Genomic DNA, 25,329 nt, shown 5'->3' with positions numbered 1-25,329 from the left:
GGTTGTTTCCTGCTGCTCAGTTTTGCAGATATTTGTGACACAGCACCAAGTACCTTGGACAGGACCCTCCACTCCTTGCCTTACCTCACAACATCCACAGATGCGGCCCCCGACTTGAAGAAATCAGTGGAGTCTTCAACCTCCAGGACATTGGGGAGGATCCGCTGCCAAGCACTCTGCAAAGCAAGGCTTCATGAGAGGGTGGCCCAGGGGAGCTGGGGACAAGTGCCACTCCAGGACAGCAACCCCTGAACAGACTCATGGACGGCCTGGGGCTGGAAGATGTTGCCTCTTCCCAGGAGACCTAATGGTCCAGTAGCAACCACCTTCTAGGGGAGAAGGAGCTGCCACAGCCCAGGCCCCTCTGATGCTGGCCACTGTCCTCACACCCACCTCACCTCGACCCTCAGCTTCTCTGGGCTCTCCATGGCAGTCCAGCTGGTGGAGGACAGACGTGCCAGGCCTCTTGGCATGGTTGGGGACTAGAAAGGCAGAGCCCAGCTGCACCTGAGCCCCACTTGCCTTGGTGCCAGCATCCAAGTCTGGTGTCCCCAGTGTGACACCGATGCCAGGTGTTGCGGCAGCAGGCTGGGGACAGGGTGGGCCTCAGGGTGACTATGAGGCTCACAGATGGGCTCAGAAGATCTGGGTCTTGACTTCATCGAGATGTTAACTGGTCTGTGTCCTATGAAGGATTGAGTCTGGGACCTATGGAAGGCAGCAGTGCCCAGCTAGCCAGCCCTATAGATGTGGGCGCCCAGCCAAGGCACCCAGTAAGGCTATCCAGCAGTCAAGATGGAACAATTGTTCCCTGGGCAGGCTGCTGGTGAGGCCCAGTGGTACAGGAGCCAGGAGAGGCCCCAGCAATACCAGGCCAGGTCCCCACTCTCTGGATGAACTCCAGGCCATTGTTAATCATGGGCCCAGGTCGGCGGGGGTGGTGAGGCATGAGCTGCTGGTCCAGGCCCAATCAGAACCAGTCCCCCAACACCTGGCACAAGCACCCCTGGCTCTGGCTCTCCTCTTTCTTTCTTGGAAAAATGTCATGGATCTGCCCTTCCCATCCTCAGGGGACCATTAACAGTAAACCAAGCCACTCACTGTCTGCCACATACCTGCTGCCTGCCCCTCCAGGCTTCTGCTGGGCTCTCACCTGCTGACAACACTTTCCCCCGATCCCCCAACTAATATTTAAGTCCTGGGCATCCTTAAGGGTCCAGCTTCTATGTCATCTGTTCCCTGAAACCTTCGCTGGCCACTCTGCTGGCAGGATCTACCTGCCTCAGACCACACCACTTGAGGCCACCAGTCGTACACCGCTGGATGGCACCTGCAAGACATAGGGCCCTTATCACATGGGAGTAGAGCCATGGAGGGGCAGTGTGGCAGACTGGTCACTGAATGCACCACGAAGTCACAGCCCACCAAGCCATGAAAGCGCAGGCAGCCCTTCGGTACTGACTGCAGTGGTGTGAGGATTCCGTGTGTGATGCAGGCAGAGAGTATGGACTACAGGGAGAGTCAGCAGACACAACATTTGTGCCATAGGCAGCACCCACCCAGCCTCAGCTCAGGAGGGAGTAGGGGATGGTGGCCCACTACCTGCGCAGCCCACAGTGGGCTCTTGGAGTGTTCTGCTGAACGGCTGCAGGCCAGGCCCCTCCACCAACACTGGGTAACTACACAGCCCCAGATTGGCCTCTCGTTGTCTTGGCCATGTCCCTTCTACCCCATTGGTCTCCAGACCACACATCCTGGAGACCAAGTGCAGCTGTGAGCAAGAGGGCTAATGATAGCCATTCTAGTGATGGTCCTGGGGTCTGCACAGTGCACGTCTGGAGAATTCGAGCCTAGCCCTCCACAGCCCAGACTCTACTTGTCAGGACTCCAGAGCTGGGACCTGCAGGTACTGAGGGCACCTACGGGAGAGAGTTGTTATCATGAATAAACACACTGCTCTTCCTGGAGGGTCTGAAACTGTGAATATGCACAGAGAACAAATGCAAACCTGAAAGAGCCAATCCTTCCAGATTGAGCTCCAGCAGCTAACTAGGTCTAAATTTAAAACAGAGCCAAGTGGTCATTTGCTGTCTAGGGGGTCACATATGTAATCTGGGTTCCCCCAAAATCTGCACCTTTTTATCTTTGGGTCTTTCAGAGCTCACCTGAACCAGCCAATCAGGGCTCAGCTGTACCAACCAATTAGAACTGGTTTCAATCCTTCCTTTATGTGGGAACCTAGGTGAGTGCTTTTGCTATAAAACCCCAGCCTTCCCATTGTTCTCAGGAATGTGCCTTCCTGTTAGTGCAGAAGCTGCCTTTGCATGATTTGCAAACTGGTTGCTAGAATAAAGTCTCTGTTCTCCAAATTCCTTTTCTGAGAACTTGTGTCCACAGTAAACACTCTAGAAATAGCTGCTTCGCTCATGATGATGCTTAGACTTATTGCCAGGGTGTACTGAGTTTCTCAAACATGCCAGCTACTAAACTAAACCTTTTCATGTGTGTTATCTTCTTTACCAGTCACAACATCCACTGAGGAAGGGCTTATTGTTCCCTTTTTACAAATGCAGGACTCAGCTGCAGCTGTTGTAAGATAGCATCTTTTGACTTGGGTCTACATCTACAAACAGATGATCCTAGCTCATCACCAGGGCCACTCAGCTATGGGCTCCAGGAGGGCTGTCTGTCCAGCTGGCCCTGCAACCCCAGGGCAGGCCAAGTCAGGGCCAGAGCCACTGCTCCAGGCATATCTTTGGAATAAATCCGAATTTTTTTAAACAGACATTTGAAGTATTCCACTTTCAAGTAAGGAAGTCACTGGCTCTCAGTGCCTTTGGATCACACAAGTGCCTCATGTCCATCCTTGCTGAGCCCTGCCCTGCATCTGCTGTTAACACCCACAGTCCCCAGCTGTGTCTGGCTGACACTGCCCCTCACCCCCTGGGCTCCAGCTCCAGTGCCCTCCCATGGCGGCTCCCTGAACACAGGGAGGCCTCTGCCCTGTTAGGGCCTTGTTCCTTCTCTCTTGAAGGTCTTCCTGCAGATCTTTACTCTCCAACCAGGGGAGAAGAATACAGTGGGAGGGAACAGGAAGGGTCAGGAACAAATTCCAGGCAGTGAGCATGGATGGAAATTCAAGTTGAGAAGACTGAGTTTCAGAGAGGAAAGCTCCCTACAGCATCACACTTGGACAAAGCTGGATTGGAGCCCAGGTGTGCCTCACGGGCAGCCTGTGCTGGTCAGGGATGCTACCTCTGGCACAGCCTTTCTGGAAGGCTCCAGTGCTTACATTCTAATCACAGGGACATGAGCTTGATACCTGACTCTTTGAAATATTCCAGGAGCTTCTGTTTCACTTGTTAACTGTTGACAATGAGCCCTTAGAAGAGTCAGACAGAACTGGCCAGATCCAGGGCCCCAGCTGCAGAGGAAGGAGGAGCAGGAAGACAACAGAAAGCTCCAAGGCAAGACAGAACCAACACTGCACCTGGGGCCAATGCAGACACCCACAGAAGCTGGCACTGCCAACTCCGGGGAGTGTGATTTGCAGAACACATGTGCACTGCACAACCTGTCCAACTGGATGGCAGCCCTCAAGTTGCCTCTTACCCGCACAGCCTCCGCAATAACCAGCTCCGCCTCCGTCAGCTCAAGGGCACTGCTGCCTGCCCCCTTAAAGAAGTTTGACGCCGGGATCATTTTGCCATCCTCCAGCTGAATGTTCTTCACCAGCAGCTGCAAAAGGAAGGATTTCACAGTTCCTGTGGTCAGACTTGAGACAGTGATGAAGGAGTTCCGCACGGGGTGCTGTGCTGGGCACTCCAGCCTTGTCTCCAACCTTCAGATTAGGATGGAGCAGGGAGTCCCAGGTTTGTGATGAGGAGTTCAGAGTGGGGAGGCCACCATTCCAGGTACACAAACTGCAAAGCTCGTGCCACCCCCAGCTGCTCCATTTTCCATCACCCACCCCCACCACACTTTCACTTTGTTTTTAAGTGTAATGACTTTATTACTTCTATAAAAAAGGATTCCTGGGGATCAAAAAAAGAAAAAGTCATTCAGGCACCACATAGAAAGTCAACTGAGAAAAACAACTAATCCTGCAATCACCCAGTAGCTCCCAGAACCGCCACAGAAGCACCTGGAGACCATCACCAGATGCCTATCTGGGACACAGAGGTGAGAAGAGGAGAGGCTGAAAAAAAGTTTGGCCGACCCTGCAGTCTACAGCTTCAGGACAGCACTTCAAGCTGAGCCCAGGTAGAGCCTGCATCCAGCCATCAGTTTAAGGGGATTCTGGCTGCCAGATGTGAACTACCCTCACTGCAGCATGTGGCTCTGGGACACTCTAGTGTCTGCCTCAGATTTATTGTATTTAATAACATGTTTGAATTGTTTGGGGCCTGCTTGTTTATCAATAGTTTTTTAACAAATGCCTTTGTTAGGGGCCAGGGAAAAAATATGTGTAATAAAAGAGTTATGGATACGCTCATGGATGGGTGCATGTCTCTATGCGTTAAGAGTGGCTATGTAAGAATGGCACCCTCTATGCATGCTCTGGCAGAACTGGAGCGGGCCTCCTGGCCTGACCCTCGCCCCACTGCCTTTTGAAGATGTTCTGGAGCTTTCTGCAAGCTAAAGCCCAGCCAGACCCCACAGGGAGTGCCTGAAAGATGTTTTAACCCAGGGTCTCCTGGGTAGATCTGTGAGGAGCAGGGTGTGTGTGCTCAGCTGGTCTCTCCTCACTCCCCTCCCACCCTGAACACCTCTGGACAGTGGACTAAGCTCTTGTGAGAGCTGGTAGATAAGCTTCCTCTTAGGCAATTGCTCTTCTTTGCATTGCTGTCTTTGCCAGTCTCTGAGCAGACGCTGTGGGTGCCCTGCTCAGACCCCTGCGGCTGGTGCCCTGTTCTCCAGCTACAGTAAGGGCTGGATGCCAGCAGCCTGGACTGTCCCCTCCTTGCTTGCTTTGGATGGATAAGAGCTCCTGAACACAGAGAGGCCGAGGGACTATGCCTGGTGGGTCCTCTACCCCACTCCAGAGCTGCTGAAACCAAAGGCTGGCGGAGGTAGGGACAGGTGGGTATAATTGGAGGGTGCAGTTAATACTCCAAAGCCCACCCTGAGAGCAGCACCAGGCTAGACTTCTCCTGAACCTTTACTTTTGCTTTGCTTTCCTCCACCCTTACTGCCTGGCATGATTTTCTGGAACATTCCCTCAGACAGATACTCTCTTGTAACTGCATATACCAATCAAAATACTACACCGGAGACATCAACAGCAGCCTAGACCCTCTGACAGGGGAGCACAGCAGACTGGACACCAAGAGCAAGTGAAGGCCAGTCCCCACATTGCCATGCCTCACTCCAGCTGGCAGGACACAGCAACACGGCTAGGGATACCACGCCCATGGGGTTTGTCCAGACCCTGTCAGTGTGGGAAGACCCCACCTGCCCTCTCCCTACCCCCGGCTGCTCATGTGAGAAGGAGTAGTAGAGTGCACATTAACAGGATGCTACCATGGCCAACACCAGCATCAGGGCTTTGGAGCCAGAATTTCAAAGTCTGAATCCCAGCTCTGCCACAGGCTAGCTTGAGTGATCCTGGGCAAGTTATTTAAATCTCTGTTTTCTCCTCTATAAGGATATAATATTTGTACATATCTCATAGTGTTGTTGGCCAGATTAAATTTAATGCATGTAAATTGTTCTGGCATAAAAGGTGCTCAATCAGTGTTTGCTGGTACCATGATTTGTAGTCTGCTAATAACAAGAGCAGGCGGCTGGCATGGCTCCCAAGGCTCTGCTAAGTCACCACGGCACCCCCATTCAAAGAGATGGGAGCTGAGGCACAGAGGCTTAATGACTCCACACCCAGAGGTACTTAGATACTCTGATAGACCAGAGAGGTCCTGAGCCCAGGCTCCCTGGGAGGGCTCTGATTCTGGGTTGCCTGACACTCACACAGGGCACTCGGCCTGGAGACGGATGCCTGGCCAGGAAGAGCAGGGAACCCAGTTTCCCAGAACAAAGAAGTGGGTAAACTGCCTCAGACAGCCTGTGCTCGGGGCCAGCCAGACAATCAGGGACAGAGCAGGCTCAGTGTTCCCTCCTGGGTCTGGTTTTTTCCATTTCTCCAGAGGAGCCTAGGGTCTTCCTGTGAGGCTTGAGCCCAAGGACAGGAGCATGGATAGCCGTAAGCAGGCGAGTGACTCACAACACTTACCATTCTGTCATCATTCCCAAAGAGGATGAGTCCCGCTTTAGTGACCACCCCTGGCCGATGGGCTCCTGGAATGGGCAAAGTATCTCCCTCGGGCACCAGGCCTGAAGTGTTCAGTGTTGAGTTGAAAAATGTCAGTTTCTGTTAAGGGAAGAAAAAGAAAAAGCCAGTGGGTGAGAAGAAGCCCCTGAAGCCAGCAGCCCAGGCAGGACTGAGCAGGGCTGGGAGGAGGGAGGGAGACCAGGGGCAGCTGAGACCTGGGAGCCAGCTCAAAGCCCATGTGACCTCTGAAGCCCTTCCTCCTGGGGCACAAACAGGACCTGGAGGAGCGTCAGTGGCCTCAGAGAGCTGATGGCAGGTCTGCCTCAACCTCATGTACCCCATTAGACCCTTCTCCTTGGCCCATGGTCTCAGACATCAGGTGCACAGACTAGGGGAGAATGTGCTCCAGGCATTACGGAGAGAGGCCACCTGCCCTCAGGGTGCTGCCAAGCAGTGGTCCCTTTGATCAGAAGATGTATTTGCTAGTACAAAGGGCTCTGCATTGGTGAGGACAGCAGAGAGGCTTCAAGCCACAGTCTAGGCAGTCAGCTGGGGATCAGGGGTCTGGACAGTATGAGGCTGTGTGGGGGATAAGATAGCCCTAGAGATTTGCACAAAGACCACCACACGCAGTCCTGCCACCCCTGATGCCTCACTAGAGCCTGTGACCCCCAAGGCTCCCCATATTCAGCATCTGGCCTGCCCATGCCTGGTCCTGAATGTGCTGCCCCACCCTGCCTGAGGCCAAGTCAGAGCCAGCACTGGGCCTGGGGTTTCTGCAGTCCAAACGATGAGACTCAACCAATACAGCTAGGTCCAAGGGGCTCTACAAGGGCCTGGAGGCCTCCAGCTATGAAGGACTATCTATCTATCCTTTAGCTACTGGAGGCTGGGTAGGTCTCTCATTCCTGGGGAAAGGCTGGGATGGTTAGGCAGTACCCAGTGGGAATAGGGGCCAGGGAAGTAGCTATTTATTATACCAACCAGTCCAAACATATGTGATAGTTTTATGGACAGTGAGATACACCAATGCACATGGCTGGATTCCAGCCATGCAGGGACACACCTGTTCACAGGCCTCTGTCCAGGCTCCCGGCACCTTGTCGTTCCCACGGATCCAGTTGTGAATGGCCTCTGCCGGCTGGTCCCAGTTGATCTGTGGGTAGCAAGGTGCGTGTGCTCAGCTGGTATCTCCTCACTCCCCTCCCACCCTGATGACATCTGGATAGTGGACCAAGCTCTTGTGAGAGAGCCAGTAACATCAGCTTCCTCTTAGACACTTGCTGGAGTCCCTGAGCTGGTGTGCCCAGTTCTGGGTGCTCTCTGACTGCTGCTGTCAAGATGGCTCAGACCCTACACAGAGGCCCCAGCACAATGAGCTCAGACCTGTCCCATAGGGCCCCACCCACCTTTCCTCACTGGCAGGGCTCCTGTAAGTCCCAACACAGCACCCCATACTCATGAGCTGAGACACAGCCCACAGGCCTCTGAGGCTCCCCAACAGGCTATTGCTCCAGAGACCCGCACTGTCTTGCCTTGGAGACTGCTTACATTACGGCTGGCAGTCCCGATCTTCTCCCTACCTGTGGGCTTTGCATGCCCATTCCTCCTACAGAAGAACAGGAAAGAACCTGAAATGGACCCTGTTCCCTACCCTCCCAGGTGCCATGGGCCTTGTCCTCCACAGCTCTCTTCAAGCATCCCTGACCTGGGCTTCCCTCTCTTCTGGCCTCAAAGAATTACAACCTGCACCATCCAGGCTGAACCCCAGCCTCCTCAGGCTGCCCTCTACATCCCCAGTCTGCTCACAGGCAGGCTTGGGGTAGGGAAGAGCCCAGTACTCACCTTGGCAGTCTCCTTCTTCTGAATCCCCTCATAAGTGGCTCCTTCCTCAGGCTGAGGGAGTCTGGGGGCTTTGCCTTCAGCGATCAGCCTCACTGCCTGCACCTGGGGAGATCCGGTGGGTTGCCATCCCCATCAGGAGGACCTTGCCTTCCTCCCAGCCCCAGGGTCCCACAGTAAGCCTGGACCCTTCCCCAGACTGAACAGACTTGCCTGGCACATAGCAGGCACCCAAGAAACACCTGTCACATGAACAAGGGAGTCAGTGTGAACCTAACTCCTGCTGCACACCCACAGACCTGCCCTCTCTACCTGGCAAAGGCGTAGATTACATAAATCTTACATCTTCTGAGATCTTAGCAGATTATATAAACTGTAAAGCTCTGCAGGTATAACACAGACACAGATGTCCATGTTGCTGTCTAAGCCTCTGCCTTGTAAGGAGAGTGAATCCTGAGCCCTGTGGTGGGCTTGAAGGTGCAAGTTTGGAGGTCAGAGATGAAGCAGGAAGTAGTTTCTCTGTGATAGGAAAGAGGAAAGTGGTGGGAAAGGAATCAGGGGAAAGGGAGGAGAGCCAAGAAGTCTGTGTCCACGTGAGTGAGAGCCTAAGGGAAGAGAGGTGCCAAAAATGGGAAGTGAAGGGTGTCAGAGCGTCTGAGGCAGGGCTGCCCGATGGAGCCCTCTACGGCGATAGACAAGTTCTAAGACTGCACGATCGGACATGGTAGCCAGGGGCCTTGGAATGTGGCTGAGACTGGGGAACTGAATCTTTCAGTATAATTCATTTTAATTAATTTAATAGCTATATGTGACTAGCGGCTGCCTTGTTGGACAGTGAAGCTTCAAGGAGTATTTGAGTTGCTTGCCATGGAAAGCACAGGAAAGCCCCTTCTCTGTCCCACTAAATCTCCAGCAAGTTTACTTTGCTCACTACTTTTGTGAGCTGGTCAGTCTGTGCCAAACACAAGTTTAACATAACTGAAAAATAAAAGGCAATGGCTGTGAACTGAGGACGAGGGGAAAGTGGATGCTGCGGCTGCCCTTCCTGCTGCTCCCAAAAATCGAGGGCTCCCCAGGGCCTCCCTCCCTCCCACCCGCTGCATGGACAGCGCCTTTGCCTCCGGCCCTGCCAGCCAACCTTCTCCCGGGCAGGGGCAGCAGCCCTCAGCTATGATTCCCCGCTCCCCAACCCCCCAACCGCCACTGTTGGCTCAGGCCCATGGCCCGCCACCCTGCCTCTCAGCAGTGCCACCTGCCAGGGTAGTTGAGCTGCCCTGCCACTCAGGCCATGTGACCACAGGGCACAGCCTTCTCAGCTTGCTGCAGCAGGAAGCATGTGACTGAGGCAGCCTATCAGAGCACTATATCACCTCAGCCAGTGATTGGTTCATGAGGATCACATGACCCCAAAACCGGCCAATCAGAATCTTCCCTGATTTGTGATTGATGAATTCCAAGAGAAAGAGTGTTTTATCAGAACATTCCATCACCCCAGCTGGTGACTGGCTGATGAGGATCACAAGACCCAAAAACTGGCCAGTCAGAATCTCCCCTGATTTGTGATTGATGAAAGTGAGTTTCTCTTTCTTTGGAATCAAGCATTAGAATCCTTGAGCTACAGTGGCTATCTTTCCTCTAATTCAGGGCAGCCCAACTGAGAATGAAGCTAATCACACAGAAAAAAGAAGAATCAATGAGTCAATAAGGGGAGAGAAATAGAATCCTAATGACATCATGGTTGAAGCTCCTGGATTGAGCAGGGCATGACCCCATCTCTGCCTTTAGCCTTGTCTATTAAATGGGCCCCAAAATGTCCCGTTTTTGCCAAATGCTTTTTGAGTTGGGTTCTGCGTGTTGTGAGCAAGAGTTCCTCCTAATTCAATACACTATTTGTCCTAATCCTGCCTCTGAAACCTTGAAGTGAGAGCCCTCTCCCTCTAGAATCCTGAATTTGGGAAACAGATTCCTGGTCTCCAAGAGCAGTGGGCTGGGTCTAGGGAGGGTGCTTGAGGGTGCATCGGGGCGGGCAGGGCAGGGCGGCTCCAGGCCCTCACCATCCCTTTGATGCCTTCTGGGAAGAGGAAGCGGTTGTACAGCGTGCTCACGGTGTCATCCGGGAGCACCTCGCACTCCTTCTGCAGCAGAAGGTCCCCGGTGTCCAGACCATCGTCTGCCCAGAAGATGGAAAATCCCCCTTTCTTATCTCCGTGAATGAGGGTCCTAGGAAGCAAAAGAGTGAAACCCCGAGTTCTCGAGGAAGGGCCACAGAGGTTGCCCTAGGTGCAGCCCGATGGCCCTGCCACCCTTCAGGAAGCCCTCTCTCCCCAGGGGGAGGAGTGACACTGGCTCCAGCAGGAAATGGAAGAAGGAAAACAGTATGTATTGATGCCAACCATGGGCCAGGAATTGTGCTAAAAGCCCTATATGCCTTACATAACTGAGTCTTCACAGCAGAGATAACAGGTATGGTATACTCGGTTTACAGATAGGGTAACTAAGGCCCAGAAAAGTGAAGTAACACCAACAAAGATCAGAGCGCATGAATCCCAACAGACCAGTCTGACTACGAATCCACTCTCTTTTCTCAACTCAAATGTCTTCTCTTTTTGACCACCCATCTACCTTGTCAACCCATTTGTTGTCTTGTTGGGACTTCCGTCATCTCAGACTGCCTAGTGGAGGCCATCCTTTCCTCCATCTTTATCTCTTTCTACATACTGTGCTGCCTAGAGCAGCAGTAGTGGAGGTAGTAGGACCCCCGGCTCAGATGGGTCCTGGCCCCTGTGCCTCCTGGTGCCCTCCCTGTCCCAGCTGGGGGATGGGAACACTGACAGTGCCAGCTTCTCGGATGACTGCGGGAATGCAGAGTGCTTAGCAACACCTGCTCCCAGTGCTCTAGAGCCTTCTCTCATTGATAACCTTGCACAGTCTGTTCTGTGGCTAACATTTGGCAGCACAGGACAGGCACCTGAGTGCTACCCACTCTGCAGCCCTAGAAATGCTTTGGGCTAATGGAATGCAACAAGTCAGAGCTGAGGGAGGGACATGTAAGTCCTATATGTGTTTTTGGCCCCCTGTGTTTTTGCCCCATCTCACCAGTTGATGGCTGAGGCCCCTCGGTGCCTGGGGAGCAGTGATGGGTGATATATGATAGAGCCGTGCTGGGGAGCATTGATGATCTCCATAGGGATGAACTGGCTGCAGAAGGGCAGGACATTGAGCTCGGCCCCCAAAGCCTGGTATTTTGCCACCACATCAGGCAAAGCCTGTCCTTTTGCACGCCACCGGGCAAACTTGAATACTGGCACTCCATCCTTCTCAGCTTGCAGACCTGTGGGACGGTGGATAAGAAACTGGCCCCTCTCTATCACCCACCCACACATGGCCACCTCTGCCTTTCCAGCAGAGTGGTTAATGGGCCTTCTTTCAGTGCCTGCCCTCTCACCCCCACCCCAGCCAGGCTCCATCAGGCAACACAGACGGGATGCATTGGCCAAGCATGAGGCTCTGGGGGCTGCCTTGGCTGCACTCTGACTTCTGCTGAACCCCAGGACCTCTGAGTGTCACCTCTGAGTCTCCCTCTTCCAGACCCCAGATGGCTGACCCCTGCCCTCGCTCCTCTCCTGAGGCCTTGCCATCCCCATCATTGATCTCCTGTCTCCTGGCCCCTCTACTATTCTCTCTTTGATGGGGACTGGCCCCCTGAAGATGGCATTTCTGCTTTGCCAGCTGTTTCCTGAGGAAGGAAGATGGGGAAGAAAGGCGACACGGGCATCCTCACTCCTTTTTTGTCTAGTGGGTTCCTGTCCTATGAGCCTCCCCCAGCCCAGCTTCTTCATCCCAGCCACAGTCGTTCCTTCCCAGAGCAATGGCTAAATCAGTTTTTCCATCATCTGCAGAACTAGCCTCAAAATGTACACATGCGCACATGCACGCACGCACGCTCACATACACACACACACACACTCCAGAGGCCCAAGTACAGCCTGCAGGGGATCCTCCTCCTGCCCAGTCACCAGCACACCCTCCTCAAAGGCCTGGATTACAGGCCCAAGCTTCCAAGTTTTTGTAGTTAAAAGCTTCCTCCTTTATCTCAGCCTTAGAGTGGGCAGCTGCTTCCTGCAGTCACCGTCCCCAATAACTTCAGGCTCTCTGCCTTCCATTCTTCAATACCCAAGGAACACTTCCTTGTATTCAGTTATCTGTTAGAGCCTCTGGTGTATTGTTTGGCCCCTGACTAGACTGGCCCTCCTCTCTAGCCTCCTCCTCTGTCACTCTGTCCTGGTGTCTGGTGGTTTTGAGGGAGGGTGGAATGTGATGTCAGCAAATTGGACTGCGCTTGCAAAAGCTGTCTCACAGAGACCAATGAAATATTGCTGCAGGCCATCTGAGATCAAGGTCAAGTAGGAGACCCAGCCAGGCTTGCTCTCAGTCCAGGGTCAGCAGCTGGGGTGAGTGGTCACTTAGTGGCTGGGTGTAGGACCCAGGCTGTGGTGGGGTCAGGATGTGTCATGGTTCACTTGTGGTCATATCCAAGACTGAAGCCTGGCTGGCATAGGGTGGTGGATGCTGGAGCTGATTCTAGGGTCAGGCTGCAGCTTCTCCATTAAGGGAGGCTGGCTATTCCTTAACAAACCACACTTCTGTGCCTGGCCAGGCCTACAAGCCCCCTTTCCTAATCCTGGCCTTCTATCCTTAAGCCCTGCCCCACAGCCTATCTCCATCAGGCCTGAGAAGGACCAGTCAGTGTTCCTAGAGGGTCTGTCCATCCAAGCAGAGGCCCCTGCATGCTGCCTACTGAGGTTCCCAGCTCTTAGGCAGTGGCCCAGACCTGTGATTCTCAAACTGTGCTCCTCCTTGTACCAGAGACGCCAGTAACCCCCAGGTACTTGTCAGAGAATACAAATTTCAGACTGCACCTCATTGTGAATCAGAAACTCCCAGGGTGGGCTCAGTACTCTGTATGGTTTTTTTCTTTTCTTTTAAAAAATTAAAATGCTAGGGGAGAGTGCAAATGCAGTTGCCCATTACTACAAATTATGCAGTCGAGTTTCCCATATTTGGGGAAATCGCAGGGGTCAGCACATCCAGAGTACAATGAAGAAGCCTCGCCCTGGGAAAACCACCTTCGCGATTGGGTCTCTCCCTGCCAGGTGAGTAGAGCACTGTGTGTTTTGACAGCAGCCCCAGCAATGGTGATGCCGTGCATGCCCACCTTTCAGAACATGGACCCCCAGTTCAGAACATGGAGCCCTTCCCAAGCATGGATGCTGGGTCAGAGAAGCTCTGTGTGGGACCTGGGACCAGGCAGGGCTTCTCTACAGCCCTTCTCCAGGACACTAATGCCACCCCATAATCAGGTGGGGAGGGGATCACCACTGTATTCCAGCAAAGCCCAGCAGCCAGCTGGCACTGGAGCAGGATTCAAGGTAGACCGCTTATGGCTGCCTCCCAGCCAGAGCAGAGGCCCCAAAGACTTTGGCTCTCAGCCTCCCACCCACTGCTTCCCCTCTGCCTCGGCAAGCCAGCCACCCTCCATTGGCTTCCCTGTTGCAGGCGTCTCACTCACCCAGTGGGTCAGCCTTCCCATCCTTGTCTGGAACAGTGAACACACCCACCACTTCATGGCCCTCCTTCCTCAGGTGACAGTAAACTTCCTGGCCAAACAGGCTCTGCCCAATCACCGCAATCTTCATGGCAGTAGGATGGTTGGAAGGACCTGGGGAAAGAATAAGGCAGCAACTAGGCAGAGATCGCTGGTCTCAGAGAAGCCAACCCTGGTTCAAGCCAGGGCAGCTGATGGCACCTGGTCTGCTCTACCCCAATCTCCTCTGTGACTCTGTAGGAGGCAGGACACTGAGGGGAGACTGTACTGTAAGAGGGACCGGGGAAAGACGTACATATGACCCAAAGGATCGCTAATGCCAGAATATTCAATATTCAATGCCAGCCACAGTGGGTGAGCTGGATATGGATTGCAGAATTAGGGGATTCCCTTTTGAAACCTTCCAAACTGGAACAGAATGCTGGTTGTCAAGATGTTTGAGATGTATTTGAGCATATTTCTGAATTAACCAGTTCTATGGCCTTGGTCAAGTCACACTTGTTCATGAGAAAGATGCCACATCCCTTAAATGGCTTTCAGCCTAGAGATTAGGCTTATTCCTCTGAGCCAGGAGCCACAAAAGGAGCAAGGGGAGCCCCCGCTGAAGGGGCTGTCCAACTGAGCTGCAACAGAAAAGGGGCCTGGGCGGGCAGGCCTGGGGATGAAGTGGTGGAAAGTGGAATGGGTTCCACTAAGGAAGATGTGAGGGATGAAGCCTAGCTAATTGTGCACATTCTCTAGAGATATCGGTCATTCATTCACCTCACGAATATTTGTAAAACCTAAACTATTATTTACTTAATACATTTCTTTAAATTGTCCATTTACCAAAATAAGAATTTTTAAGGAAATTTTTATAAAAGCAGAGTATACTTCATACGTACAGGAAGTGCACAAATCATAGATATGTAGCTCAATGAGTTTCACAAACCAAACACATCACTGTCATCATATATACATATACATGTGTGTATATATATATATACACACACATCCTCTTTATATGTATTCATCTTACATAAATGGAATAATACAGTGTTTTGCAAATTTTCTCCCTCAACATTATCTTTGTGGTTCCATGTAGTTGTACAGAGTTTATTCTCATTGCTGCAGAGTATTTTGTTATGTGGATGTCCTGAAGTTCATTTACTCACTCTACTGTTAAGGGAATTTGACTAGTTACCAGTTTGAAGGTATTACAAATAGGATGCTACGAAGATTTTTGCACACCATCTTCATGGTACATATGTACACATCTCCATCAGGTATGTATTTAGGGTGGAATTCCTGGGTTATAGGTGTGAAAATTTTCGGCTTTAACAGATCCTGCCAGATTTCCAAAGTGGTTGTACCAGTTTCTGCTTCCATGTGCTCTCTACCTTGGCTTGTGTGTTTATTTTAGCTCTTTTTCTATAATGAAATTCAGCTGCATCATTGGGGTTTAATTTGCAATTCCCTGGCGACCAATGAAGTCAAGTACCTTTTCCTATGTTTCTTGGCCGTTTGGATATCCTTTTGTGGGAATCGTCTCTTCAAATCTGTTGTCTATTTTTTCCATTGGGTGGTTTTATTCTTATTGAAAGGGAGTTTGTTCCTGTTCTGTTTTGTTTTTAAATCATCTAGACTGTGAGTTCTTTGTCAGATATGCGTAAGGAAAATATCTTCCCTAATTCTATGGCTTCCTTTTCTCATCCTCATATAATGTCTTTTCATGAACAGATGTTCTTAAATTTAACACGGTACATTTTATCAAACATTTCCTTTACGGTTAGTGGTATTTTAAAAATCCTTGCCTACTCCAAGTTCATGAAGATGTTGTCCTTGTCGTTCAAGATCTTTATTGTTGGCCGGGCTCGGTGGCTCACGCCTGTAATCCCAGCACTTTGGGAGGCCGAGGTGGGTGGATCACGAGGTCAAGAGATCGAGACTAGCCTGGTCAACATGGTGAAACCCCATCTCTACTAAAAATACAAAAAATTAGCTGGGCATGGTGCGCGTGCCTGTAATCCCAGCTACTCAGGAGGCTGAGGCAGGAGAACTGCTTGAACCCAGGAGGCGGAGGTTGCAGTGAGCTGAGATCACGCCATTGCACTCCGGCCTGGGTAACAAGAGTGAAACTCCGTCTCAAAAAAAAAAAAAAAAGATCTTTATTGTTTTGCCTTTTACATAAGATGTGCAATCCCTCTGGAATTGGTTTTTGCATACAATGTGAGGGAGAAGTCCAGAATTTTTTTTCCCATATGTATATAAAATTAACCCAGCACTAGTTACTGAAAAGACGCTTCTTCATTGAAAAGGAGCATACATGTATATGTCTATCTTTGAATCTTTGGTCAGTTTGTCTAAATTTGCATTTAGTATAGCTTTAAAATGTTTTCGTTGTTGTCGTTGTAGTAGTGAAGGTACATAACATAAAGCTTTATTGTAGTTGACCTACCTAGTAGTTGTGAAGTGGTATTTCATTGTGGTTTTGATTTGTATTCTTCTATTGAATCAGGATGTTGAACATCTTTTCACGTGTTTTTTGTTCGTTTGTATACCTTCTTTGGAGAAATGTTTACTCGAGTTCTTTGACCCATTTTAAAAATTGGTTTGTCTTTTTTATTGTTAGCAGATAGAAATATAATTGATTTTGTACATTGATGTTGTATTAATCAGGACCTTAACTGATTCACATATAAATTTTCATATAGTGTAGATTCTTGTGGTTTCCTAAGTATACAATCATGTTATGATATTGTTTTATTTCTCTCTTTCCAATCCTGAAGTTTCTCATTTCATTTACTTCCTTTTTGCACTTGCCAATTTATTCACTACAATGTTGAATGCAGATGGTGACAGTAGATCCTGTCTCATTCCTGTGACCTTGGGAAGAAACCATTCAATATTTAACCATTGGTTATCTTTGGGGAATTTTGGTAGATAGACTAGCATATTATGAAAGTTATCTTATTAATATATTTCTGGCTGCCAATTATGACAAGGAGTAGTATTTGTTTTTTTTTTGGGGGGGGTATTATTATTACTATTATTTTTTTGAGACAGAGTCTTGCTCTGTTGCCCAGGCTGTAATCAATGGTGCAATCTTGGCTCATTGCAACCTCCACCTCCAGGGCTCAAGTGCTTTTCCTGCCTCAGCCTTTCAAGTAGCTGGGATTACAGGCAGGCACCACCGTCCACAGATAATTTTTCTATTTTTAGTAGAGATGGAATTTCACCATGTTGCCCAGCTGGTCTTGAACTCCTGACCTCAGGTGATCCACCTGCCTCGGCCTCCCAAAGTGCTGGGATTACAGGCGTGAGCCACAGTGCCCAGCCTTTATTTGTTTTTTTTAATCTATGCTTGTAAGAAATGTTGATGTGAACCAGTCCCAGTGGCTCACCACTGCAACCCCAGCACTTTGGGAGGCTGAGGTGGGCAGACTGCTAGAGGCCAAGAGCTCAAGACCAGCCTTAGCAACATAGTGAGACCCCATCTCTACAAAAAATACAAACAAATTAGCTGGGCATGGTGGTGTATGCCTGTAGTCCCAGATACTCTGGAGGCTGAGGCAGGAGAATGACTTGAGTCTGGGAGTTTGAGGCTGGAGTAAGCCAAGATCCTACCACTGCACTCCAGCCTGGGTGACAGAGTGAGATAGTATCTCAAAAAAAAAAAAAAAAAAAAAAAAAAGGCAAGGTGTGTAAGGGTGGAATGAAAGAGAAAAAAAGAAAAGAGAATAGAAAAGAAAGAAAAGATAAGAAAAGAATATCGACGTGTCAACTACTTCCTTTAACAAATGTCCTATTCAGGTTTTGGTGTAGCTTTATCTTTTTTTTTCAACTTTTATTATAGAAACAGGGGGTGCACATCCAGGTTTGATATGTGAGTGTATTGCACCCAAGTAGTAAGCACAGTACCCAGTGGAGTTTTTTCAACCCATTCCCCTACCATGTTTGACAGTCTGCAGTGCCTGTTGTTCCCATTTTATGTGCATGTGTGCTCAAAGTTGAGCTCCTACTCACAAGCGAGAACATGCAGTAACTGGTTTTCTTTTTCTGCCTTAATTCACTTAGGATTATGGCCTCTAGCTCTACCCATATTGCTGCAAAACATGCTTTCACTCTTTTTTATGGTGTATAATATTCTATGATGTATATGTACCCCATTTTATTTATCCAATCCACCATTGTTGGGCACCTAGGTTGATTCCCTGTCATTGCTGCTATGAATAGTCCAATGATGAACATACAAGTGCTTGAGTCTTTTTCATATAATTATCTATTTTCCTTTGGGTATATACCCAGTAATGGGATGCTGGGTTGGATGGTAGTTCTAAGTTCTTTGAGAAATCTCTAAACTTTTCTTTAAGAAACTTCCACAGTGGCTGAGCTAATTTACATTCCCACCAACAGTATATAGGCGTTCTCTTTTCTCCATAGCCTTACCAGCACTGTTGTTTATTGACTTTAGTAATAGCCATTCTGACCAGAGTAAGACGGTATCTCATTGTGATATTGATTTGTATTTCTCTAATAATTAGAAACATTTAAAAATTTGTCTTGGGTGCTTGTATTGTATATCTTTTTTTGGGAAGTGTCTGTTCATGTCCTTTGCCCTGTTTTTTTAATGGAGTTATTTGTTTTTTGCTTGTGGATTTGTTTAAGATTCTTATACATTCTGGATATTAGACCTTTGTCTGATGCACTGTTTGCAAATATTTTCTCCCATTCTACAGATTGTCCATCTAATCTATTAATAGTTCTTTTGCCATAAAGAAACTCTTTAGTTTAATCAGGTCTCACTTGACAATTTTTGTTTTTGTTGCAATTGCCTTTGGGGACTTAGCCAAAAATCCTTTGCCAAAGCCCATATCAAGAAAGGTTTTTCCTAGGTTTCTTCTAGGATTTTTAGTTTGAGGTCTTACATTTAAACCTTTAATAATTAATCTTGAGTTAATTTTTGTATGTGGCAAAAGAGTCCAGTTTCATTCTGCATATGGCCAGTCAGTGATCCTAGCATCATTTACTGAGTAGGGAGTCCTTTCCCTGCAGCTTGTTTTTGTTGGCCTTGTCAAAGGTCGGTTGGGTGTAAGTCTGTGGCTTTTAGAGTCTTCTATTCTGTTCCATTGATCTTTGTATCTGTTTCTGTACCAGTACCATGTGTTTTTGTTACTATGACCTGATAAAATAGTTTGAAGTCAGGTAATGTGATGCCTCCAGTTTTGTCATTTTTCCTTAGGATTGCTTTCGCTATTCAGGCTTTTTATTGATTTCATGTGAATTTTAGAATAGTTTTTCTAATTCTGTGAGGAACAATGTTGGTAGTTTCATAGGAATAGCATTGAATCTGTAAATTGTTTTAGACAGTGTGGACATTTTAACAATATTGAGTCTTCCAATTCATGAGCATGGAATGTTTTTCCATTTATTTGTGTAATCTCTTGTTTTTTTTTCATAGTATTTTGTAGTTCTCCCTGTAAATATCTTTTACCTCCTCAATTGGCTATATTCACAGGTATTTCATTTTCTTTGTGGCTACTATAAATGGGATTGTGTATTTTGATTTGATCCTCAGCCTGGACATTATTGGTGTACAGCAATGCTACTGATTTTCATACATTTATTTTGTGTCCTGAAATCTTACTGAAATAGTTTATCAGGTCTAGTAGCCTTTTGGTGGGATCTTTAAGATCTTCTAAATATAGAATCAAATTGTTGGTGGAGAGAGATAGTTTGACTTCTTCATTTCATATTTTGATGCCTTTTATTTAGTTCTCTTGCCTGATTGCTCAGGCTAGGACTTTCAGTATTATGTTGAATTAAGAGTGGTGACAGTGGGCATCCTTGTCTTGTTCCAGTTTTCAAGGGGAACGATTCCAGCTTTTGGCTGTTCAGTATGATGTTGGCTTTGGGTTTGTCATAGATGACTCTTACTATTTTGAGGTATATTCCTTTGATGCCTCATCTGTTGAGGATTTTTACCACGAAGGGATGTTGAATTTTAGCTGAAACTTTTTCTGTATCTATTGAGATGATTATGTAGTTTCTGCTTTTAATTCCATTTATTTGGCAAATCACATTTATTGATTTGTGCATGTTAAACAAGCCATGTGTCCCAAGAATAAAACCCATTTGAGCATAGTATATTAACTTTTTGATGTGCTGCTGGATTTGGTTTGCTAGCATTTTGTTGAGAATTTTTGTGTCTATGTTCATCAGGGATATTGGTCTGAAGGTTTTTTGTTGTTGTTGTTGCTGTTGGTTTTTTAAATGTCTCTGCCAGACTTTAGTATTAGGCTGATACTGACTTCACAGAATAAGTTAGATAGGATGCATTCCTTTTTAATTTTCTGGAATACTTTCAATAGGATTGCTATCAGTACTTCGTTGTATGTCTGGTAGAATTCAATATGAATCCGTCTGACTCTGAGCCTTCTTTGGTTGGAGGTTTTTCAAATTACTGATTCAGTTTTAGAGCTCAATATTGGTCTACTCAGCATTTCAATGTTTTCCTGGTTCAGAGTTGGGAGATTATGTGTTTCCAGGAATCTATCCATTTTCTTTAGCTTTTCTAATTTGTGTGTATATAGTTGTTCACAGTATTCTCTGAGAATCTTTTCTCATTTCTGTGGATTGGTAGTAATGTCATCTTTGACATTTCTGATTATACTTATTTGGACCTTTTTGTGTGTGTCTTAATGTAGCTAGTGGTCTATCAATCTTGTTTTTTGTTTGTTTGTTTGTTTTTGAAAAACCAACTCTTGGTTTCATTGATCTTTTATATGGATTTTTGCATCTCAATTTCATTCAGTTCTCTAATTTTTACTTCTTTTCTTTGACTGGCTTTGGGGTTGGTTTTTTCTTCTCTTCTAATTCCTTTAGGTGAAGTTAGTTTGTTAATTTGAGATCTTTCTATCTTCTTGATGAAGGCATTTTAGTGTTATGAACTTTCCTCTTAACACTGCTTTAGCTGCATCTCAGAGATTCTGGTAGGTTGTGTCCCTGAGTTTCATTAATTTCAAAGAATTTTTGTTTTATTTCTGCCTAAATTTCAATTTTCGTGCAGCAGTTAAGAGCAAGTTGTTTAATTTTCATGACTTTGTGTAGTTTTGAGAGATCTTCTTTTTTTTTTTTTTTTTTTTTTTTTTTTTTTGAGACGGAGTTTTGCTCTTGTTACCCAGGCTGGAGTGCAATGGCACGATCTTGGCTCACCGCAACCTCCGCCTCCTGGGTTCAGGCAATTGTCCTGCCTCAGCCTCCTGAGTAGCTGGGATTACAGGCATGCACCACCATGCCCAGCTAATTTTTTGTATTTTTAGTAGAGATGGGGTTTCACCTTGTTGACCAAGGTTGATCTCGATCTCTTGACCTTGTGATCCACCCACCTCGGCCTCCCAAAGTGCTGGGATTACAGGCTTGAGCCACCGCGCCCGGCCGAGAGATCTTCTTAATATTGATTTCTAATTTTTATTGTCCAAGATTGTGCTTGGTACGATTTCAATTCTTTAAAATTTATTAAGACTTGCCTATGACCAAGCAGGTGGTCAATTTTAAAATATTAAAAATATTTTAAAAATATTAAAAGGTGGTTCCTTTTTGCTATAAGGAACTTATTTTATGAATCTGAGTGCCTCAATGTGGGGTGCATATATATTTAGGATAATTAAGTTTTCTTGTTGGATTGTACCTATCATCATTATATATTGTCCTTCTTAATTTTTATTGGTTTAAAATCTGTTATATCTGACAAAAGAATAGTGACTCCTGATCTTTTTTGTTTTACATTTGTGTGGTAGATCTTACTCCATCCCTTACTTTCAGCCTGTGTGTGTCATTACATTTGAGATGGATCTCTTGAAGATAGCAGACGGTTTAGTCTTGTCTTTTTATCCATCTTGCCACTCTGTGCCTTTTTAAGTGGGGCATCTAGCTCATTTACACTCGGTTAGTACTGATGTGTGAGGTTTGTATTCTGTCATTGTATTAGTCTATTCTCTCATTGCTATAGAGAAATGTCTGAGATTGCATAATTTATAAAGAAAAGAGGTTTAATTGGTTCACAGTTTCACAGTCTGTACAGGAAGCATGGCAGCATCTGCCCAGCTTCTGGAAAGGCCTCAGGAAACTTACAATCATGGCAGAAGGTGAAAGGAGAAGCAAGCACGTCTTATATGCCCAAGAAGGAGGGGAGGGGGAGGTACTACACACTTTTAAAACAACTATATCTCATAATTCACTATTACTAGAAGAGTACTAAGAGGATGGTGCTCAACCATTTGTGAGAACTCTGCCCCCATAATCCAGTCATCTCCCATTAGGCCTCACCTCCAACATGCTGATTATAATTTGACATGAGATTTGGGTGGGGCTACAGCTCCATAAATGTCAGTCATGATGTTGTTATCTGGTGGTTATATAGACTTGATTGTGTCATTGCTTTATAGTGCCCTAGGCTAGGTGCTTAAGTGTGTGTTGTGGTACAAGGTATTACTCTTTCACTTCCATATTTATCACTCTTTTAAGGACTTCATGTAAAGTTGGCCTAGTTGAAATATATTCCCTCAATATTTGCTTATCTGAGGATTTTATTTCTTCATTTATGAGGCTTCGTTTGGTAGGATATGGAATTCTTTGTTGGAATTTATTTTCTTTAAAGATGTTGAAAATAGGCCTTCAAACCCTCTGGGTTGTTAGGTTTTTGCTATAAGGTCTGCTGCTAGTCTGATGAGGTTCCCTCTGTATGTGATTTGACACTTCTATCTAGCTGCCTTGAAGATTTTTTTGTTTTGCATTAACCTTGGTGAATCTGATGACTATGTGCTTTGGAGATGGTAATCTTGTATAGCATCTTACCAGGGTTCTCTGGTAGTTCTTGAATTTGCATGTCAACCTCTTTAGCAATCATAGGGAAATTTTTATGGACTACATCCTCAAATATATTTTCCAAGTTGTCCATTCTGTACCCTTCTCTCTCAGAAATGTTAATGTGTCTGTTTACATAATCTCCTATTTCTTAGCGGTTTTGTTCATTGTTTAAAATTCTTTTTTCTTTACATTTGTCTGACTGAGTGAATTCAAATAACTATGAGCTCAGAGATTCTTTCCTCAGCTTGATCTATCTGTTATTAATACTTTTGATTATATTATGAAATTCTTATAGTGAAATTTTTAACTCTAGAAGTTTAGTTTGGTTCCTTCTTAAAGTGGCTATTTTGTCTTTCAGCTTTTGGGTCACTTTACCAGATTCTTTGGATTCCTTGAATTGGATTTTAACTTTCTTCTGAATCTGGATGACTTTACTTTCCATCCAGATTCTGAATGCTATGCCCGTTATTTCAGTCATTTTTGGCTGGTTAAGAACCATTGCTGGGAAGTGAGTGGACTCCTTTGGAGGTAAGGGGACACTCTGGCTTTCAAATTGCCAGAGTTCTTGTGCTGGTTCTTTCTTGTCTGAGAAGATCACTGTTCCATTAACTGTGGCATAATTTGAATACAGTCAGTTGGCTTCATATCTGGATGTTTTCAGAGGGCCAAGGCTCTGTACAGGATCTTTATTTGTGGGTGAATTCCTGCCTCTGGTTTCACAGGATAACTATCTAATAATTTTTGGTCTTACAGTTTGGGCTATGATCTAGTAGATGGCGCTTAAGAGTAATGGCCCATAGATAGGCTGTTAGCTGTTTGGCTCCTTTGTATTTAGGTTTGCAGCTTTTCTCTGAAGCACTACTAGAGAGCGCTCTGCAGTGCTCCTGGGCCCCGCGTGAATGTCCTCTGAGCACTGGCACTGTGCCCAGGCTTCTTTTGTTATGTGTTCTGGGCTGCAGGGCTCGTTGGGCAGAGGGTGAGGCAGGGAGGAAGGCCACACCTTTTCCAGGCCAGCCCTGTGGAAGGAGGTATGCCGCACTCCCTCAGCAGCCCACCTCACTCATGCATGCACCCTCTCAGTGATCTGAGAGAGTAGGCTCCTCTCTTCTCAAGTGCAGATCTTGGCTTGGCACTTCTGAGCTGAGCACTGCAGCCCTGGGGTGAGCCCAGGCTTTATTCCCTCCCCAGCTTGTAGGCAGCAGTGATAGGGGCCTCAGCAGCAGCAATGGCAGAATACCTGTCAATTGTCTCTGGGAGCTTCACCCCAGAGAAAGTTGGAGCCATTGACAATGGGAGTAAACAGCTGGCACTGGGGTGGCTGCACTGTGGGGCTAATCTGGGGGCCCTGCCTGGTAAAGAGTAGGGGGGACAGGACTCATGGGGAAGACAGTCTGGCCTCCTTTGTAGGTGGCTGCAGTGTGTTAGAGGTGCAAGGAAAGCACTCAGGGTATTTGTTCACTCCCCCGCCCAGAGGCAGCAAGGGAAGTACCATAGCAGTGGCAGCAGCAGAGGAGCTGTCAGTTGCCTGTGGGAGTGCCACCCCAGAGAAACAAAGAGTTGTGCTAATCAAGATGACCAGCTGGGGGCGGGGCAGCTATACCGTGGGCCCAAGCCAGGGGCAAGCCTGGTAAGGGAGCCAGGTGCTCATGGCTCATGAGGAAGACAGCCTGGCTTCATCTCTGCAGAATGCCTGTAGCATTCTGTGGGTCTGCAAAAGCTATCAGGTTCTTTGTTCCTATCAGCAATGCCAGAGAGCCTGTCAGTTGTCTCTAGACAACTCTCTAGCTCTACCCCAGAGAAACGTAGGGCTGCCACTGACTGAAGTGATGAGGTGGAAGTGGGGCAGCAGTGCTGGAGGCCCAGGCCAGAAGGCCCTGCCCAGTGGAGAGCAGCAGGGGCAAACAGTCTGGCTGCCTTTCCATGTGGAAGCTGCAGTGTGCAGGAGGCCTGTGACAGTTCTGGGGACAGCAGGAGTGGGCATTGTGGTGGAGGCAATCACAATAGGCCTGTCAGGTACTTCTGAGAGTTCTAGTCCAGAGAAATGGACTGTGTGTCCAGAGTGCTCAGGCAGGGGTGGGGTGGCTATGCTGTGGTCTTAGGCCAGTGGACCTTGCCTGGCAAGGTGCAGAGAGTCAGGACTTGCAGTCTGTCCACTCCTCAGCACTGTGGATATAGCCCCTATCTTAAGTGCACACAAGATAATCTGGCCTCCCTTGATAGTGGGAATTCAACAACTGGCACTGGGTGCTCAGGGATCTGAGGCCCACGGGGCCCCATGTGACCTTTAGCAGAAGCTCTGCCCAGACTCTAGGCAGCTTTGAGTCAGCCTAGAGGCCCCAGGTGGGGGCCAAAAGGTATCTTCTGGGCCCAGCTTAGCAAAGGCCCATGGCAGAAGTGTGGGTTTCTGGGGGCTCTCACTCATTCACCCTTTCCCCTAGGTGACTTGGGAGCCTCCCCTGGCTCCATGCCAATCCCAGGTGGGCAGCTGTCCTGCCTCTCTCCTCTCTGCTCTCCATGGGTAGCCATTGCTTCCTTGAATCTGATGTGGCCTCCTGGCCCATCTGCTTGAAGAGCTGGTGCTCACTTGCCACTCTTGGTTTTCTGTAAGAGTAGTGCACACTGGTGCTTCTAGTCACCACCTGGCGGCTTCCCATTTTGGTGTAGTTTTCTTTGCATTTATTCTGCTTGAGGTTTCTTGAACCGCATGAATCTGTGCCTGATATCATTTATTAGTTCAGCAGTCTGGGAAAGTCTGTGTCCGTTGTCT

General features: G+C 47.7%; 1 protein-coding gene and 1 non-coding gene across 3 annotated transcripts in view; both read right to left on the bottom strand.

The window, feature by feature from the left end:
• Window positions 1–25,329, bottom strand: part of ALDH1L1 (aldehyde dehydrogenase 1 family member L1) — an 88,201-nt gene that overhangs the window by 42,029 nt on the left and 20,843 nt on the right. For both annotated transcript variants that reach the window (XM_010332006.3, XM_003944131.3), the window contains exons 2-9: window positions 13,680–13,829; window positions 11,207–11,441; window positions 10,165–10,330; window positions 8,114–8,215; window positions 7,335–7,424; window positions 6,230–6,367; window positions 3,613–3,738; window positions 85–176 (exon numbers count right to left, since the gene is read on the bottom strand). In XM_010332006.3, coding sequence (XP_010330308.2) covers window positions 85–176; window positions 3,613–3,738; window positions 6,230–6,367; window positions 7,335–7,424; window positions 8,114–8,215; window positions 10,165–10,330; window positions 11,207–11,441; window positions 13,680–13,806 — 1,076 coding nt within the window. In that variant the 5' untranslated portion in view covers window positions 13,807–13,829. The remainder of the gene's footprint in view (window positions 1–84; window positions 177–3,612; window positions 3,739–6,229; window positions 6,368–7,334; window positions 7,425–8,113; window positions 8,216–10,164; window positions 10,331–11,206; window positions 11,442–13,679; window positions 13,830–25,329) is intronic.
• On the bottom strand, window positions 13,112–13,271 carry LOC120367288 (U1 spliceosomal RNA). Its single transcript, XR_005581700.1, has one exon. It is a non-coding gene; the product is annotated as a U1 spliceosomal RNA (small nuclear RNA).

The sequence above is a fragment of the Saimiri boliviensis genome, chromosome 8, assembly GCF_048565385.1.
Source record: "Saimiri boliviensis isolate mSaiBol1 chromosome 8, mSaiBol1.pri, whole genome shotgun sequence".
Lineage (NCBI taxonomy): Eukaryota > Metazoa > Chordata > Mammalia > Primates > Cebidae > Saimiri > Saimiri boliviensis.
This window is presented reverse-complemented; position numbering and strand designations above follow the sequence as displayed.